Source organism: Panthera leo, chromosome D1 (assembly GCF_018350215.1).
Source record: "Panthera leo isolate Ple1 chromosome D1, P.leo_Ple1_pat1.1, whole genome shotgun sequence".
In the NCBI taxonomy this organism is placed as follows: Eukaryota; Metazoa; Chordata; class Mammalia; order Carnivora; family Felidae; genus Panthera; species Panthera leo.
The window spans coordinates 85,937,253-85,957,910 of record NC_056688.1 but is presented as its reverse complement, the minus strand read 5'-3'; the positions used below and the strand labels follow the sequence as shown (position 1 = coordinate 85,957,910).

General features: G+C 41.2%; 1 protein-coding gene across 2 annotated transcripts in view; it reads right to left on the bottom strand.

Annotated features, from left to right (window-relative positions):
• Positions 1 to 5,660: 5,660 nt before the first annotated feature.
• Positions 5,661 to 20,658, bottom strand: part of ELP4 (elongator acetyltransferase complex subunit 4) — a 242,706-nt gene continuing 227,708 nt past the window's right edge. For both annotated transcript variants that reach the window (XM_042903923.1, XM_042903924.1), the window contains exon 10: positions 5,661 to 6,064. In XM_042903923.1, the coding sequence (XP_042759857.1) occupies positions 5,933 to 6,064 (132 nt within the window). In that variant the 3' untranslated portion in view covers positions 5,661 to 5,932. The remainder of the gene's footprint in view (positions 6,065 to 20,658) is intronic.

The following is a 20,658-nucleotide window of genomic DNA, read 5'->3' as shown; positions in this document are numbered from 1 at the left end:
TATGTGCAAAAAGGGTAAGATATAAATTCAAGGAAGAAAAAAGTTGATAGCTAAAAGGTAGAGTGTGTCTTCGATAAAAATCCAATTTGTTTTATGTCAAAATGTAAGTATTTGTCTTCCCTAGAAATCCTCAGAATGATTTCTATAATAAAGTTAATTTCATTTATATTTGACAAGAATACTCTATAGATGTTTTATACACATTTTCATGCGATCATACGTTTCTTTCTTGGCCGGCAAAAATTAATTGTTCTTAGATATAGTTGTATTACTGTTCACAGTCCAATCATTTTGTGCATCTAGAATTCATTCCTAATCAATTAAAAGTGCTTGCAAGAGTTTTAAACTTAAGTGTTTTGAAGTTGTTCACAACTACATATCAAAATTAACCATTGTTGATTGTAAAAACCATGCCAAAGCCTTTGTATTTCCTTTATTATACTATTTTCTTTTTAACCTTATAGTGTGGTGTTACAAATTTTGTTTCCATGTTAGATAATCATTCTAAACAAACGGTTACCTTCATACATACTCTATTTTATATCCTGATAGTTCTTAAAGAAATAGTTCTTACCGCTTCATTAATTACAAATGTGTTCGGAAAAAAAAAAAAAAAAAACCCACTTAAAGCCGTGTGTAGATCTGTGCCCATTTGTACCCACAACGCACATATATAAAAATGGTCACATTCCCCGGTTAGCCATTTAATGCAAAAACTCAAAGTCTAGAAATAATCTAAAAATGCAACAAGCTATTAACTGGGAATTGTCTTTTGAATTAGGGCTGGCATTTTCAATCTGGGCAGATTTCCATTGTCAGCCTGTTTCAACAGCGATTTCACTGAAGTATATTCAAAAGTAGATTTCTTATACAAGACTCTCTGAAAGCTGTTGCCTTTCTCAAATAGGCCCTCTCCCTTCCCTCTCCCTCCCCTTTGCACAAGAGGCATCATTTCCCATTGAACCACTACAGCTGTTCCCATTTGAATCTCGCTTTCTGTGCGGTTGTGGATGGTTGGAGGGTGGAGGGGGGATGTTGCATGTCAAGGAATAATGAGCACAGACACATCAACAGACAACAACAAAGCGGACTGTGACTGGCCGATCGGAGCTAAAGGCCTTCAGTCATTGGCAGCTTAAGCCAAACATTCCCAAATCTATGAAGCGGGGCCTATTGTTGGTCAGTTGTTATTTGCAATGAAGCACAGATCTGATCATGTTTAAAGTGGCGGCACGCAGGGCAGGAGTGCTTGAGCCCAAGCAAAGGATGGAAAAAAATAAGCCTTTGTTGGGTGAAAAAGGCCTGTCTGAGACTTTTATTTCTGTCCTGTGCAACATATAAGTCAATATAGATAAGTTTTCTGCAAAGTTCAGTCAAAGGCTGGGGGTTCTGGCGGTCTAGAAGAAATGCTTGCACAGGCAGAAACCTCTGGGGACAAAGACACATTTCCACTGAATTGTACTCTGCTCTTTTGTTTTGTTTTGTTTTTAATCCCCAAAGGCAAGTGATCAGAAATACAGAAATTAATTGGAGGCTTTAAAAAACAGCCTTCTCTTTCCACGTCTATTTTCTGGTTAAGGAGTTGTTTGTGAACAGATCATTGTGATTCATCTCTGTGGCATGCTATATATTAATCATTTTATTCCACCAGAGTTACTGCACATTTAAAGACACCTTCCGAGGTTGAGTGCAGTTTTTTTATGTGCACATTTAGTTTTCGTCAACGTCAACCTTCGTGCACGCTCGCACACTTCTGCAGTGGCGTGTGCACGCATGCGCACTGTTGGTACAGTTGCCCGCGCAGATATTTCTACCTCCTGACATTTTGCAGCCTGTATTCCCTGAGGGACATGTACCCAGGGAACTGTCAAGAGAAGGGCCGTGTGGTGTGTGCTGCAGCTGCTGGCTGGCTCACTCTTTCCCCGCAAGGAGGGGCGGTTTCCAACTGGCTATGATTTGGGTCAGGGTCGGGCAGCCAGTCCTGGCCCAAGGCTCCGCTGTGGGGAGAGCACGGACTTGGGAGAACTGGGCGTGGCACTGGGGGCACAGGAGCTGGGAACGCGAGAAGGGGAGCGTCGCGGGAGCCGAGGGTCTGTGTGTGTGTGTGCTCGGGCACGTACACCTGTCCTCTGAGGGTCAGGACTGCCAGGGCGCAGTGGCGCAGCCTGGTTTAGTCTGAAGCATGGCTGCCCGGCTGCAGAAGCTCACTGGTCCAGCAGGACAGAGCGGCTGCCTTGCCTCCTGCCCTCGCCCTAGGGAGATGAGCTGTCCTTCTGAATGGAGCTCCGGGCCCTCTCCCGGGGCCAGCACGGCAGGCGCTGTGTGGAAGCGGTGCCCTCGTTGTGGAAATAATTTATTTTTATTTATTTACTGATAGGCATATTTATATATTTATCCATGGGAACGCTGCAGGGATGCTTCGATGCCATCTTCCAGGATGGTGGCCATCTATCTGTCTGGGATGTCCTCAGTAGAGTCACAGACTAATGGCGTATGTTTTTCTCCAAACTTGACTGACTTAGACCAGGTGAACAGAATTAGAGCTGAGTGAATGCAAAACATCCAAATTACTCTGAATGAAAAACTGCTTTTTACTACAATGGATTTCCAGAATATCCTCCCCCCAAAGCTGGGCTTCCTAACTCTTAACTGGTAAGCAACTGGCTTCTTGCTGTGGCTTACACAATCATTTCTCCCTACCTTTTTTCCCCAATGAGAATTAGGTTTCCGAAAATTCACTCAGACAGTATTAAGCTCTAGCTTTGTTCTGTTAATTTTTTGCTATATAGGGTGGGGTCTGTATTCTTCTGCTTACGTCTTTTTGCTCTGGGCCTTAATGTTAACAAGATTTACAAAAAAGGCTTTTCTTCTATGACATTTGGCTCAAGAAGGCCAAACACAAATTCTTCCCTTTTCTGTTTCTCAAGATTAAACCTCATCTGTGGTATTTTTTGTTTCCTTGTTTTTGTTTTTTGCCTGGTCCTGAATGATTTCACTTGCTCATTTTTAAACTTCCAAATGTAAGTACTTAGGGTATTTAGGTTCGGTGGTGTTGATGGTGACTATGTTTGGAAAGCATTAACAGGATGTTTTAGAACTGGCATTCATAATGGGCTCTAAACAAATGAATAGCCACCCCCCCCTTCCCTTTTGTATGTGTATGCGTATGTCTGATTCTTTACAATTAAAAGACAGGGAATTGATTGCAGAGTGTTGCTTCCTTTTGAAGTGGTGGGTTTTTAAAAAAAATTTTTTTTTTTCTGTCTAGTGTTAGTATTTGCAGACCCCAGAGGTAGAGAGAAAAAAGCAAATGGAAGAGAGGGAGAGAAAAGGGGTAACTGATGGCTACCAAGAAGAAATTCAGAAGGTCTTAGAACCTCAGCACCTGAGAACAGGGTGAAGCAGTCAAAGTATTTACCTCACGTTAAAGAAAGGCAACTCTAGTGTAAGGAATGAATACCATATAGGGTTATGAAGTTTTAGAAACATTTAAAAGATATGAGGACATTTCAAATACTGTGTTTGGCATGGTTACTGAAATATTTATATCTTTGAGACAAGTTGATAACTGAAAAAAAAATGTGTTAATGGAGTTCGTAATGTATCAAAACGGCCTATATACCTACTATGGCATTACTGAAGACCAGTATTTTTATGTAGTAAGTTATCAGCGTACGGATAATTGATAATGTTTTCAGAAGAAAGGAAAACACGTTTAGAGTGGGTTTTTTTCTAAGGGAAAACAAAAATATACATCCCTCTGTAGCTTATTTTTACAACGCCTGCCTAGTGAGTGAGAACAACAAAGCACTTGGATCTGAATTTTGGAAAGCCCAGCTACTATTATTGTTCAACATGCACTTTTACAGAGTTTGAAAAGTTTTTTTTATGTTTAAGACAAGGGTTCAAATATGCACATTCAAGTTTTATGGTGTTTGTCTATTTGCATAGCATATACTAACTAGTAATTGAGTGTTCATTTTACAGACATGGTAGCCGGGGTAGTAAATCAATGACCTCTCAAGTATTTTGAACAAGCGATTTACATATCTGATGACCTCACGTTTCCTTGTCAGAGTCAAATGCTATATAACTGCTCCATTGTGTGTTTGTACAAAGCGAATCCCAAGATGGTAAGAAAAGGGTTAGAGTTATTAAAATAATAACCCAACTAAAATATCCACTTGAATTTATTCAGATTGTTCATAATGCTCTCAAGGGACATAGCGATGCTTTTGTGGAGTACCTACACATTATTTATTATCTATGGACTAAATTGATTTTTTGAAGTTGCTTTAAAATTTAAAAGCACTTTTGCTTAATATAAAAGCCCTTTAATTTTAACTGACAGATCAGTTCTGAAACTTTATTTTGAAAAGAAAATGGGAAAGAATTTGTGTCTTTCGAATTAAAAGAAGTGAAAAAAATAAACCAGACATTCTAAAAAAAATAGAAGAAACCTGATTTTTAGTACTAATAAAATAGCGGGTGACAAAATAGTTGTCTTTTTGATTTTGATCACAAAAAATAAACTGGTAGTGACAGGATATGATGGAGAGATTTGACATCCTGGCAAATCACTGTCATTGATTCAATTATTCTAATTCTGAATAAAACCTGTATACAGTATGTGTTTATGCTACAGTGGGTTTTTTTTCTAAGTGACTGACATTCATCATATTGGTTAGACAGTTTTAAAAACCTAGTCTTTGTTTTCTACAGTGTTGTCAAGAGCAAATAAAGTATAATTTGTGGTGTATTACAAGCAAACTGCTTAAAAATGCTAGTTATAATTGCTTCAAAATTTATTCGAACATATCTGAAGATGTATTTTGGAAATTCGGTTTCTCCTAATGGATGTTGAACAGCTTTTTATAAATTGAGATTCTTTACTTAAATGCAAGTTACTTTTCAACCTTCACTTTTTGTCTATGTGTCAAAAGCTTTGAGAATATGGAACTATGATTCAAAAACCTACTGTTTTATATGGAAACTATTTCGATATGCTATATGCTCCAAAATGCACATTTATGTGGTGATAAATGTACATTCCCAACCAATGCCCATAACTCACAAAGGGCTTACCTGATGCAATGGAAATCTGAGTTAGTTTTACTTTTCTGCTTTGTCTCAGACCTGCGTTCTGTGAAAATCTCTCGCCAGGCTTCAATACATGCTTTCCCCTAGCATTAATGTCGCCGTCAGTTTGAATTTCATTCCTGAATTATGTCTGTTGACGTAATTTCATAGTGCTGACTTCAATTGTTTAGGATTACTAAACAGAAGACCATCAACTTCTTCTTCCATGCTTTCTGTCACTCAAGTTCTTTATTTATTAACCACTATGGCAGACTGCTTATCTTTAATGGAATCTTAATCCCGAAATATTATTTTGCCTTCATCAGTTTAATAACAGGATGCATAAATGCAAAATCATTTTATAATGGTCTTCATATGTTAGCAAATGAATTTTTCATTTTGAAAAAAAAAAAAAAACTTTAGCATTTTTGGGGGCAAGTGACTTTTTCAGAAATAAAGAGAAAGTGTTTTTCATATGCAATTACGAAGCTCATACTGTTTTACAGGCTACCCGCCGTCATATGCACTTCACCCTGAACTAAGTGCCTTAATACACGTACACTAATGACACTGTGAGGCACTTTGAGTTTTTGACGTTTTATTTAAAAACAAGGTCATTTGTTTTCTGTAGATAGGGCATAAAACAAAATTTTCAAATGAAAGCATTTTTGCTCTACTCTTTCTGTAGAAAAGGTTGGTTAAGGAAAATGAAGAACCGTGGCCTCATTTTGCAATCCTAACTGTTTTCCAAAGATTGGAGGGTCAACTCGTTAAGAAAAATATTTACATAAGCTATTAGCAGTCATAATGAGAGCGTCATATAATCCTGCGCGCAGCTACTAAGGAGGAGTCACTAGAAGTCCAGGTGCTTCTTGCCTCCGGCCATCACGCCACAGCCTGGGCCCAGCAGCTTGGAGGGCTCTGCCAGATCCTGTTTGCTCGAGCGGCTCACTGTGTCTGACAAGTCTGGAGGCAAATGCAGTCGCTATGGCAGAAGATTTCAGGAGAAGGAAAGAAGAAAAAAAAAAATTAATTTTGCTTTAGCTAGCACACTTCAGAATACAATATTATGCTCTGTTGATCAGCATTTAGTCTTGCATATAAAATTCCTGCTAAAACAATTCTTCAGACTGAATGAAGCCCAAGAGAATCACATTTTATTCCCACTATAGGTTTTACAAATTGTAGCCGTTGTGGAAACTGGACCAGGGATCTTAGGGCAACATTTCCGGAGTCCAAACCTAAACATGTTAAGATGTCTCTTATTTAGGTCCAAATGAAAACATGTAAATGCATACATAAAAGGCATACTTGAAAAATAACACTGTTACAGTAATGGCAGGGTTGGTTTTTGGCTTTGTTTTGTTTTTGCCAGGATTCCAAAATGCTATTTTTTAATTGACTGTAGCTTCAGCTATTATGGATTCCTACAAATGCTTATTTCCCTTTGTCTGTTCAAAGTTGACCTGATGATTCTATTTCAAGGCTATACTTTCCTTAGGAACTTAAAATTTTTGTAGAAATATTGACACAGTGAAAAAAAAAGATACCAATCAAAGGGTCAATATTTTTTATATACTCAGGTAAGTCAGCTATGATATCAATTTCAGGTCTTGGTAAGTTTGTTTCTATGCATGACATCGGTCATGTTTTCAAAAGTATAGTTTAGCTTTGAACAGCTCCCCATCTTAACTATTCTGCAGAGAGATGCTGATTCAAGCAGATGCAGTAACTGACCATAATTACACAAAAGTTACTGTAATTAAGGAGAAATACTCATATATTAAAAAAACTTTTTTGGGGCACCTGGATGGCTCAGTCAGTTAAGCATCCGACTACGGCTCAGGTCATGATCTGGCAGTTGGTGAGTTCGAGCCCCGGGTCGGACTCTGTGTTGACAGCTCAGGGTCTGGAGCCTGCTTCGGACTCTGTGTCTCCCTCTCTCTCTGCTCCTCCCCTGCTCCTGCTCTGTCTGCCTGTCTCTCGAAAATAAGAGAACTTTTTTGGTTTTCAAAAGGATCTCTATCAAATTCTTTTAACTGTTAGTTCCCCAGCCTATTCAATTTTCATAAAAATCCAAGCTCAAGGGAACATATCTGTTGTGTGAGGCACACAGTGAGAGTAGGAGTCTAAAGGTAAGTGAGGTAGGATGGGTCCATCAAGGTCTAACCAAAGCTTTGTGGTGAATTGACCTGGAGACAACCTATCTGAAACCCTTCATTTGGAAAACTCCCTTCAATATGAAAAAAAAAAAAAAAAGTAAGATGAAAAAGGTAGAACCATTTTTTTTGGTCAAAATATTATGATCTGTAAGCATATGTTCTGGTTAGTTTCTTTCCTGATAAAAGGCCTGTTTATTGTCATGTAAACACAAGCTGTGTACAGAGGATCAAAATATTTTAAAACATTAAAAAAATTTACAAAAATACTCTTTGGTTTCAGTTTGCCTGTACTTATTTTTTAATGCCAATATACCTAGAATGAAAGACACCATGATGGACATATGTTCAACAAAGATGGCAGAAGTGTTGAGAAAAGCTGTACTCGCCATATGATGATATCCATATAGTAATATTCATTTGTATCCATAGCACCCAACCTGTCTTATATTAAATAACTAAATGTCTATTTCTTGAATGACTTTTAAAAGCTCAAATAAAGACATACTTGTTTCTTTGTTTTAAACAATCCTTTCATTTATTCACAGCCTGGTTTTTTTCCAGAAAGCATGAAAGGCTCAGGAATCTAAAAGACATGTATGACTCTAAAGTCTGAGGTTATGAATGTCTTTTCAGTGTTAACTCTGTCAGTGTTCGTGTGAAGAAACTGGAGGGAAAGAAACATCTAGTTAAAAAAAATATTTTTTTAATGTTTATTTTTGAGCGAGAGAGAGAGAGAGAGAGAGAGACAGATTGTGAGTGGGGGAGGGGCAGAGAGAGAAGGAGACACAGAATCCCAAGCAGGCTCCAGGCTCTGAGCTGTCAGCACAGAGCCTGACTCACGGCTTGAACTCACGAACCACGAGATAATGACCTGAGCTGAAGTCAGACGCCTAACCGACTGACCCATCCAGGTGCCCCAAGAGATATCTAATTATATGTCTGAACTTCAGTGTTTCAAGATCTATTGCTAAGGAGTAAAGGAAAAAGGCCTAGGATATATGCATGATCTGAAGTTATCTGCAACTCAAAGAAAATTCACCGTAAAAAAAAAAAAGTGTGTGTGTATACTTTTGGTTGGGACCTCATAAGGATGATGTCAGATGGTGATTAGACTATTTTGGAAATCAACTGGAGTCAACAAATAGTTAGAATCTACTTGAAGCAAGGTGAACAGAGCTCTTCTACATTACTCATTTCCTTACGATTCCAGGAACACAAGTAAGACAAGCAAGCTGGTAACCATCATAGTGAGAAGCCCAAGACACGTCTACAAGACAGGCAGAGACAAAGCAGAAACCAGGTGGGGGAAGGAGAGCAGAAAAAAGCTTCATGGAGATGGGCTAGGTGCTAAATAATGAATTGGATTCTGACATGTGGAAATGGTGATTTGCTTAACAGTAGAGCTAATACATCTTTAAGATACATTTGGGTGAAGGGTCATACTGTTCTGATAATCTAAATGAGGAAACTAGTGTAGTGTGTTCAGAACAGCATAATACAATTTATTTCAGGAGCTTACCTATTTGCTAAAAATTTCTCTTCCTCTGCTTCTCTAGGCAATGAACGTGGGCCAGTTGGCTGAAAGCCCTTCATAGCAAGAGTAGCTAAATGTGACATGTGACATGTTTGGAAATCTTTCAGGTTGAATGGCTTTGAAGAAAAGTCAACTATCATTCGTGTGTAACTTCTGAGTACAAAAAAAATTTGGTTGATATGATGAAATGCTTCTGACTAAATGCTACATTGTGAACGCGAGTTGGATACTTATGTCCTTTGAAAAAGCCCAACGATGGCTCTTGGAAATAGGTGAATGATCTTGCTGGCTCTGGTGATTGTTGCTTGAATGAGCTTCCTATGCACTCTAAATTCCCAACCAGTAGGTTTTGTTTTCTTCCTTTCTGAGCCTCCCCCTGTGCGCCATGTCAGTGCGATGTGAAGCAGGGAGGAAGAAGGAGAGATCAGGTTCCGGCTTGCCAGGTGTGTGAGGGACTTTTCCTTGGAGGCTTCCAAAGCATTTACACATTTGACATGTAAATGGTCAGATGCTGCTGTACCCCAGATCTGTCTTCTGAAAAAAAATACGTTGTAAAACACTCCTCATCGCATGTGGCCTCCTTTAGAATAAAGCTGCAAGGCCGTGGGGACGTATAAACTTTTAGACCTTGCTGTTCCCTCAGTAATGGTTTAAATAGAAACCAGATTGTTAAAAAAAAAAAAAAAGAAAAAAGAACAAAAACAAAAAACCATACCATTTTCTTTTTTTTTTTTTTTTTTTTTTTTTTTTAATTTATTTTTGGGACAGAGAGACAGAGCATGAACGGGGGAGGGGCAGAGAGAGAGGGAGACACAGAATCGGAAACAGGCTCCAGGCTCCGAGCCATCAGCCCAGAGCCTGACGCGGGGCTCGAACTCACGGACCGCGAGATCGTGACCTGGCTGAAGTCGGACGCTTAACCGACTGCGCCACCCAGGCGCCCCAAAACCATACCATTTTCAACGTCGTAAGCCAAATCAAGGTATTTATCTTTCTCGTTTTATACCTGGAGTTCGGAGGCGAGGGCCAAAAACGTATCCTACATCTTGAGTGGAAGCTTTGCCCACCTCATTTTCTTTCCCCAGATTCTGGGAGGAAGGGATTGTGCTGCTAATGCGAGAGCTGCCTATCTGGCTGGGTGCCTACTTTCCCCCTTGATGCCTTGTCTACAATGATGATTTCTACGGAGGCAAAGGGATTTGAGAAAGATGTGACAGCTCCCAGTATCTCACAGAGGCCTAGGTGATCTGCAGTGATCTCACTGGGTTAACGGGTCCCTCTTCTCTGGTGCTACAAGGTGGGAAACATCGGGGCTGGCAAAATACTCTGGCAGATTAGGGGAGCTCCTGCCAAAAGGCACCCTTAGGCCCGGAGGAAGCCCTGGGTCAGAATGAAGCAGGAGCAGCAGGAGCACTTTGCTCTGCAGCTCAGGGCGGGGGTGGGGGTGGGGGGACCAAACCAGAGCCAGACTTCGAGAATCTTCCCCCACTGCCTACCTCTGTGTCTCTTTGTTGGGCTTAGCCACTGTCCGTATGTTGTTCCTTCTTGAGTCGGCAGCTACACTGGGTCCTTGTAGGTGTGCAGGATTGGGTTTCCTGGCTCTGGAGTTTCCCTTCCTAATTCCTTTTCTCTCAGCCTGCCAGACCTGCGCTCAGCACTCACCGTTCTCAGACAGAAGGGGCAAGATAATGAACCTAGATTACACCTGGACTTGAGACAAATCGCAGGTAAATACCCATTAAAATAAGTTTAATCAATTTATATTTTTCCTATTTTGCCAAGACCAAACCACCAGGCACTGTTTGTTTTCTCTTTGAGGTCGTACATTTTAACCCTTCACAGATGAATACAGATTTGTTTTAATCCTTTTTATATTTCTGACATTTCCTGAAGGGTCACACTTTGTATTACTTAGAGTCACAGAAATCAGTGTGACTATTTCAACAATACTTTCTAATAGACTTTTCTTTTGTTCCTTAAAGGACAGCCAATTTATTTTACTTTTATTATTTTTTTAATGTTTATTTTTGAGAGACAGAGACACACACAGAGTGTGAGTGGGGGAGGGGCAGAGAGAGAAGGAGACACAGAATCTGAAGCAGGCTCCAGGCTCTAGCTGTCAGCGCAGAGCCTGATGCAGGGCTCGAACCCACAAACCATGAGATCATGACCTGAGCTGAAGTCAGACGCTCAACCGACTGAGCCACCCAGGCGTCCCTAAGATTTTATTTTTAAGTAATATCTACACTCAGTGTGGGGCTCGAATTTACAGCCCTGAGATCCTGCTCTGCCGACTAAGCCAGCCAGGTGCTCTCATAGCCGATTTAAATGAAACCTTGTAAACACCTTAAAACACAGAGGCTCTACCTTGGTCACTTAACAGAGGCAGCCAGTGAAAGTGTGGTATGTCCCTCTGTCACTCACTCTCAGTGTGACCTTGGACGAGTCAGTTCACCCCTGTCTCAGTGTCCTCCTTTATCACAGGGGGATAATTCTCCCCTCAATGGGACTGTCGTCAGGATCAAATGAGATGTACAAGTGTTCTCTGAAATATCAAGCACACTAATATATTCACATTTCTTAATCCAAAAAAATGTTGAGATGGCTCATAAAAGTACATATGGCTCAACACGATAAAAACAAGTGCGTTTATTAAGGCAAGGAAACAACTACATATGTAATGAACTACACATGATCGTAAGCGACAACAGAATATGAGACTTAGCCAGCAGGTCTCAGTCACTGTGCTGGTGTCAGAGCAACGAGAATACATTGCTCTCTACTGTGGCCCTGTAAAGAAATCAAAAAGGGAACTGAGATCGTAGTCCTGGCTTCTGGAAAGATTTAAAAAGTCTAAACACTTTCCTTCATACTTAGTAAGGCAGTAGTGAAAATGGGGCATGTCACATGCCCAGCTTCTGGGCCAGTGAAAGCAGGCACAGCTGTACTGCAGAAGCAATTTGGGGTCCATCTTATTTTAAAAATCTATCTTTTGCACATGTCCTCATTGCTGTCAAAATAACTAACAAAGGATATGTCAGAAGATAAAGCTTCTCTACTTGAGTTTTAAAAGCATTTCTCCCTCTTTACATGATGAGGAGAAAAAACAAATTAAACAGACACCCTATCCTATTCCATTCCAGAATCTTGCAAGAGCCGAATGATGCCCTCACCTGGAGGATGATTTGCTGATTCCTGAAGCCAAGTTCTGTGTTACGAGGCACCGCTCTGAATGGTAGGGGATGGACTAGACTACAGGCCGAGTAGCTTGAGTATAGAGACACTCCCACCCCCTCCAATAAATGGCTTAAAAAAGGTAGAAGTTTATTTTTCTCCCATTTTATAGCACAGAAGTAGGCAATTCTGAGCTGTGAGGACTGGTCTGCCAGCCTCAACAGGCGCTTCTTCCACTTCTGGCTCCAAGGCTGATGTGTTTGCTTTCTCTCAGCTTGTGGGAAGAAGGGGCCAAGAAGGCACAAGACCTGGAAGTTAACACATCACTTCCACTCATGTCCAGACCTTAGACATGGCTACACCTGGCTGGTGACAAGGGAGGCTGGGAGATGTTGCAAAATGTGTAAAAGTGTGTAACAAACCTATTCCTTGAAAAAAAAATTTTTTTTAAATGTTTATTATTAAGAGACAGAGAGAGACAGAGCATGAGCATGGGAGGGGCAGAGAGAGGGGGAGACACAGTATCTGAAGCAGGCTTCAGGCTCCGAGCTGTCAGCACAGAGCCCGATGTGGGGCTCAAACCCACGAACCGCGAGATCACGACCTGAGTTGAAGTTGGACGCTTAACCCACTGAGCCACCCAGGCGCCCCTAACAACCCTATTCCTATGGAAGATGAAGCAAATGGATATTGGGAGACAACTATAGGTTGTTACATTGTTACATTGTTACACTTATCCATTAATATTCCATCATTACAATGTAATGTTACATTGCATTTACTCTGTACCTGGTTAAAATCTTGCCATGTGGAAGATATGTCTGCTTAGTTTTTGGTGAGTTTTGTGTTATTCTCATATATGAATAGGCCAGGGGAAAACAATGCCAGAACTGATTTTTGCTCTTTTTGGATTGGTACGTGTACATTTGGTAGTGGCTGCATATTTCTGGAAAAAAGTCTGCCAAATATGGGTTAGGTTTTAACTTTTAGTTTTTGTTTAAAATGCAATTCATTCAAAGGGTTTAAGATTAAAATTGTTTTATTGAATGTCATAATTATACTATATCCTTTGAATTGAAAACAATTCATTCGGTTCTTCCTGATTGATCTGAAAATTAGACAAAATTTCAGAGCTGGCATATTGCATACTGGCTGCCCATTGAAAAATGCTCAGGTGTGCAATTATTTTGACCGTCAATTATATCTGACAGTATTGTCTTGCCTCCAAACTCACCTCTCTGAAAGCAGATTGTGAAGAACTCACTTGTCTAAACAAAAGTGTGATTTGTGAAAAGGCATGTGTCTGTGGCAGAGATTGCTAGCTTACTCCCAATCTTATTCTCTTCCTTTGCAGCCAGTAAAAGCATCTCTGGGTGTGTGTGTGTGTGTGTGTGTGTGGGTGGCTCAGTGGGTTAAGGGTCTGATTCTTGGTTTAGGCTCAGGTCACTCATGATCTTATATTTCATGAGATGAAGCCCCATGAACTAGACCCAGGTGGGGCTCTGCACTGACAGTGCAGAGCCTGCTTGGGATTCTCCCTCCCTCTCCCTCTGCCCGTCCCAGTGTGCACGTGCACGTACTCTTTCTCTCTCCCAAAATAAGTTGTCACATTTCTCAACTTCCCTCGCCAGTAGATGAGGCTGAGTGACTAAGTTCTGGCTACTTATGGTTAAGTTTGGGGTCAGATCTGTGAAAGAGGGGAGGTGCCATTGACTTCCCTTTTCCCTCACCTCGGCGAGAGGGCCACTGTCCTGGGCCCTGATCCACCCTTCCTCATGGGGTAAGGGATCTCAGGGCAAAGAGGATGTGCCCCTTCTTTATAGGACATACTCTGGGTATTCAGAATTCAGAACTCCTTGTCCAACAAGCTACAAAGTCGGCACGGTCTCTTTCCCAGGTTCGTGCCCCAAGGGTGGATCATGTTGTCTGTGTGCACACCCTGGGACCACTGTTTGTGTGGCGTGTGGATGGAGTTTGTGTACAGGATGGGTGTCCCCAAGCATTTGCATGTGGCCCTGTGTGTGGGAAGGAGACAGGAAGAGAAAGGAGGTAGGCGGCAGGCCATTTCTCCCCCTGTCTCCAAGTTCTAGAGTAGAACCCATATCATAAATTTAAACTTGGTTTTCCAGGAAGTTATATTTGTGAAGGAAGGAAGACAATGAATATTTCATGGTTTCTCAGCTTGATAACTTGATATAATAATTATGTGGTCCTACATTCACATTATTGCTCTAGGCTCCACAAATATTAGGGGAAAGCCTACCCATCATCTTCCCACTTGCTGAAATGTGGACTTGAGGGTGGGTGCTGAAGCAACAATTCTGGACCATCAACTGGAAGCTATGGTTAGAGGAGGGTAGAGCAAAATGAGAAAATTAGTCTAGGGTCTCCTGACACCATGTGGGCACCCAAAGACCCTGGGTCACTGCCCTGGGCTTTAAAGTGAGACATAAGTGAACCTCTGTATTATTTAAGCCACAGTAGTTTTGGATTTCTGTAACAACAGACTAACTTGTATCCTGTTTATGCAGAATTTGGTACCTGAAAAATGATGTGCTTGAGTTCTGGGATTTAAGTGGCTTAGTGGTTAGAAAGTGGGCGGTGAGGTCAGATTGCAAACTGGAAGGCTGGTGACCCTTGTTATGACTGTGATAACTTGGAAGGCAAAAATTTTACCTCCTGATCTGTGGCTCCAAGGTGAAATGGTGGAGAAATTCAGAAAACTGTTGTGCTAGTTGCTTCTTGCCACATTCAGCAACGTTACTTACAAATAGGAAAGGAACTTAGGCTAGAGATAGAGATTTTGGAAGAAGCGTCAGAAAGGAACACGCCTCTGTGTGAGGCACTCTGCCTGTACCCCAGAGGCCAAAATGATGAAAGCCTTGGTAATTTGGGGCTCCGAGGATTGAAAAAACAAAAACAAAAACAAAAAAACTGTTTCTGCCCTACATGCTGAAGCAGGCAACCTTCACAGGAGATGTTGGGTGTTCCTGAGCTTTGGTGAAATACCCTCATTAAGAGACTGGCTACAAAATGGGATCCAGTTCAGAGATGAAAATGAGATGAAGGGTATGGCCTTCCCTCTTGAGCTGATTATTTTAGATGGCGTCAAGCTAGTTACTCATAAGGAGAAAGAGAGGGACGTAGCTAGAACAGAAAAGTCGGAAAATAAGACTCAATGGGGTGCCTAGGTGGCTCAGTCGGTTAAGCATCCGACTTCAGCTCAGGTCGTTATCTCGTGGTTTGTGAGTTCGAGCCTCAAGTCAGGCTCTGTGTTGACAGCTCAGAGCCTGGAGCCTGCTTGAGATTCTGTGTCTCCCTCTCTCTCTCTGCCCCTTCCCTGCTCATACTGTGTGTAAGTGTGTGTGTGTGTGTGTGTGTGTGTGTGTGTGTGTGTGTGTCTGAAAAATAAATAAACTTTAAAAGACTCAAGCCTTAGAATGCAACAGTTGTGGTGGACAAGTATCCATTCCAACCTCTTGGTGGAGGCTGCAAAGGTGTGAATTATGCTTCTCCAATTAGAAGCATTGTACTAGATTCAGAAGGTGGAGGAGAAGCAGAAGGAATCTTCCTGCTGCTCTACTGCAATTTGCCAGTACTACTGCAGGGACTTTTTTTTTTTTTTTTTTTTTTTTGCATCAGTATTCCAGTGACTAGTCAACAACTCCATGGGAATTGAGAGGCAGGTGCAGAAGTAGAAGCCAGACCAGTGTTTCAGTGCCCAGTTACTTGCTTCGTGGGGGTCGAGGGATCCTTGTTGCTGTGGTAGTAAGAACCTACCAGCCACAAGATTACCGCCTCGGAGGTGTGCGCTTTCAGTTACCAGCACCCAGTTGGGGTGGCCTCCCAATTCCTCACCTTTCTGACTGAGGAAGCAGCAGCTTCCCTGAAGGCCAGTTTTCTGGCGATGTCCTTCAGCCCTCCCAATTATTTTGCTAGCCCCCCAATTTTCTGGTATAAACTTTTCCTCTGCATAAAATAATTTGATGGGATCTGTTTCCTGTCTCCTGAACCTAGAACTTTGTCTTGACAACTCTTTGGGTGTGATTACTTGTGTGAGAGACTGAAGGGAAGCTATCAGACTGGGAACCTTCTAAAGTCTTGAGGGGATTGTAGTGCCAAAAAAACCACAAACCTGGTCAAAAGTCTATGATTATTCAACCCTTAGAATAATCTTAGGTCCCCAAACCTGATCTATCAATAAGTGGGCTGTGAGAACTGTGCAGCCCCCCAAAATTATCCTCTCTGATGGTGACTTCATGTAGCCATGAATGTTAATGGACAAGGAATAACTTCCTTAAAGGATACAGAGGATAACAGACAAGGGAGTTCCTTCCAGAGAGCCGAACTGGGGATTATAAATTGGGCTGAAGTCCCCTACTGCCAGGGCAGAGAATTCCTGCAGTTCCCAGCCAGTAGGATTCTCCACTCACCCCCAGAGAGGCAGTAAGTGTGTGGGAAGAAGGCTGTGCATGGATATTTGGGTTCCAGTGGGTTGTGGACTATGACAAAGTCTGATGATTATCCTTCAATATCTACTCTTCCTTTTCCCTTTGGTAGAAGAACTCTTGAATGGGCAGCCATCTGGAATAAAAATTGCATTTCCATGCTTCCCTTTCAGCTAGTTGTCGATCATGTGACCAAGTTTGAAAAGAGCAGAAGTAATGTCGCCATGTCAGGACACTGGAATGGAATTTGAACTCAGGTAGTCTGGCTTCCAACTCCATATTCTTATTCATTACTCTATGTGCCAGAACTCCTTTAAGTACTAGCGATAAAACAGTGAACAGAACGGGCAAGATCCCTGCTTTCAAAGAACTTACAACTTCAGAAAGGGACAGTACATAGACATTTACATGACTCAAGGAGAGACAGGTAACATATAGGAAAGCAACCAAATGAACAAGATAATTCAGATAGTGACAGGTGCTTTTAAGGAAATAAAACATAGTGATATGATATTGGCTGGAGGGGGTACCGCTTTTATTTGGTGATAGGGCTTTTTGGAGAGTACATTTGAGCTAAGATTTTCAGTTTGAGAAGGGACCTATGAAGACCTGGAAAAAGAAGTGTCTAGGCCAAGGTAATCAAATGCAAAAGCCTTAAGGCAGGAATAAAGTTGGCATGTTTGCAAGATAGGAAAAAAGTCAGCTTTTCTGGAGCGGTCAACAAACAGGGGAGTGGCTATGAGACATTTGGCTTGGTAGGTAGGTATCTGTGGAGAGGTTTGTAAGTGACTTGGACTTAATTCTTACAGCATAGGGTAGCTCTGAATACCAGGGCTATTTCACCAATATCCTTATAAAACCATGCATAGACATTTTCAGTAAAGAATTGCAAACAGATATATTCTATTAAAGATAGAATTTTCTCGGGGCGCCTGGGTGGCTCAGTCGGTTCAGCGTCCGACTTCGGCTCAGGTCATGATCTCACGGTCTGTGGGTTTGAGCCCTGCATCGGGCTCTGTGCTGATGGCTCAGAGCCTGGAGCCTGCTTCCGATTCTGTGTCTCCCTCTCTCTCTGCCCCTTCCCTGCTCATGCTCTCTCTCTGTCTCAAAAATAAATAAAAACATTAAGAAAAAAAATTAAAAAAAAAAAGATAGAATTTTCCCAAAGGCGGTATACACTGGCTTTTCTAGATCCTGTATTCTTCTGATTCAGAAGAAATATTCTATCTCCTAAGTGGTCCACAGTATCCCCTACTCCCATTCTCCTCCTGTGGGAAGTGGTGGTTGTCAATGTCGTGCCAAGTCAACAGGAAGATTCTAGTTGGAGTGGTTGGGCCCTGTATGAAATGTTCATGGAGGAGAAACTCTGGCAGTACTGTTTGTGGAGATGGTGTGCTGAGTTTAATCCACTTAAAATGTGAGCCAGAATCTTTTGGACTGTGGTGTAATAAGAATACCACCAAGTGTCAGTCCCAGTGTTCCTGAACTTGCGGACATTTAAGATGTGGGGGAGTTATGCTATTTTCCTCTCTTATTTCATATATGGACAGAGAACAGACTGGATTACTCCCAAAGAACTTTGCTTAAAAGGGTTTTACCTTCCAGACAAACTAAAGGCAGTATCTTTCCCTTTTCTTTTTGCTTTCTCTTTTGCTCCTTGGCATATTTTATTCTCATTCATGTTCTAACATGAGTAGGATTGGAAAAAAAAACAAACCACCATCTAGGTAACAGATGGAATAAGGTGGCTTAAACTGTTACCTAAACTTGTACAGTAGAAATACTTGACACATGCCTCCCTCCAGCCCTCATTAGCTTCCTCTTTGGGATAAAGGGATGGGACGGAGAAGTCACACATGCCACTACTGTTCCTGCGATCCCCTGCTTGTGAACCATCACCTCAATGAGACTCTCCCTATCTCCCCAACTGACTTCCTTCCATTCATCTTCCCTTAATTGTGTACAGGGCTTCTCACTCCGGCAGTGTTTTTACTGGTCTCCAACTGCTGCTTACCCCAAGGCTTGTGTGGCTATGGAACACACAATGCAGGCAGGAGCATATAAGCTCCAGAGTGCGTAGAATTTGAATGAAGCTTCAGCAGGGCCAAGCTGAGAGATGCTTGAGACCTAGGGCTCAGACCTACTGCTGCTATGGCAGTAAATGGAAGAAGACCAGGATCTTCCTGTGCACAGACTGTCATTTTGATAGGCTCTTCAAGCCTGCTTTGTCCAGGAAGCCCCTGTTCTACCCCCTACAAGTGAGGAAACATTTTAGAAGCAGTATTTTAGGTACTACCCCTCAGGTGGCTTAACAGTAGTAAGATATTTTAGGAACATATCATGTTTTAGAACCAAATGCTGAGCTTGAGGAAAAAAACAAACAAACTTCTTTTAAAAATAAATTCAGACTAATTCTATGAGAATTCCTTTTTATCCCTTTTTTCTTGTAAAGCATATGGAAACTGTTCTGGAGGTGGCAAAATGTAACACTCCCTTTGTTTTTGTCTACTAGAATTCAAACTAATGTTTGCTCCTTACTATAATCTGAAACCTCTGACTCAGTAAACTGTTAGCAGATAAATGTGTGTGTAAACTCAAGGTTGATCCCTAAATCCCAGAGATTTTTAGAACTACAGCAGATCCACTATTCAGTGTAGGGACTGGCAGAGGGCTGTCTGATCGTTTATGGAATAGATGAATTCTAAGATGTGAACAAGCCGAAATCAGGGACTTCTGAAATTGGATAATTGCTTAAGGTATCAGAGTAACGCCAATCCACTAAATAACTTTCAAAGTTGGCAGCTTTTGATGAACACTCCTTTTGGAAATGTGGCAACCATATATTTTTTTATATGTAAGTACAGCATATGTAAAAAATATATTGATTTCCTTTTGGCTGTCCATGAATGAGTACTGAGAGCATAATGGCCAATGTGTTTGCTTGCATAATGCCCTGCAGTGTATGCAGAACATTGCTCTACCAAGTCCTGAGATGGGGTATGAAGTGCTCAGTGTAAATGGCAACGTAAAACATCCTGACGGCATTAAATCTCCTGACTGCTCTTCAGTTACTTTAAGACCCCCACATTGCAGGGTCTGCTAGTTCCTGGGTATGAAGAAAGAATTTTTAATGGGGCCAAATGTAGGTGTTTACAAGGGGGAATTGTTGTTTTTTATTAGGAGCTGCCTTATGTTCAATAGTTGTATTTACTTTGTCAAGCTAGCCAGAATTAGAAATCCCCATTGCTAGGCAGCCTAGAGCGTCTGCGAAGTATTTCTGGGCATTCAGAACTGAAGCATGTGCTGCCCAAAGGCAGGTTTCATTACAGTGAGTTATTTAGTCCCCGGTTCGTCCCTCCCTACCCCCACACCCCCAGATAGCAGCGCTTCTATAACAGGAAATCTTGGTTACTTTATGCTGAAACATATTTACATGACTGAAACACGACAATTAACACATTTGTAAAGCTTGAGGGATAGGCACACTTTAATGGTTTTTTGAAGTAGGCTGATTTCCTGGAGCTTTTAATCTTATTTTATTTTGTTCTGCATGCATGAACAAGTTCCTCCCTACTATAGGTGTTTGACAAAGTCTACCTGGTATGAATGTGAATGAAAAGAAAATCATACAAAACTTAACTTTACGTCTTATCTTTGTCAAACCGTCCCTAACTTCTTTCACCAGTTCGGTGTATACTGAGGGCTCTGCTCTTACTTTTGACATGTTGTGTTAGCTTTTATACAAAGGCAGTTGGGAAGTATGCTTTGGGTTTGGCAAAATGAAACGTGTATTTCTCTGTACCAACTGTATACAACCTTTTCACATTGAAGGAGAAGTATCTGTTACAGTAGAGATTTTCTTCACTTTTCATGGTCAGATAAAGGCACACTCTCAGAGGTAGTGCACATTTTTCTTGCTCCAAACTTAAATGAACACTCAGGTGGTATTAAGTACAATTACTTGATAAGTGCTATTATGTGTGTTTTTGTGTGTTTGTGTGTATGCCTGTTTATACATATACATAAAAATATGTATACACATATAATAAAAATATGACAGTGTTATCATGAATATTTTAATAGCTTTTAAGTCTATAGATCAATTACTGAAATCTTGGTAAAATTCAGGAAAAAAAAAAAAACAAACCCTTTCATATCACCGCCCTGTAAAACAAAATGAAAACTTCCACTTTCCCTTTGATTTCTGAAAGCATGCTAACCCTGGAAACCACCCACCCCAACTCTTACTTAAAAGTTTATG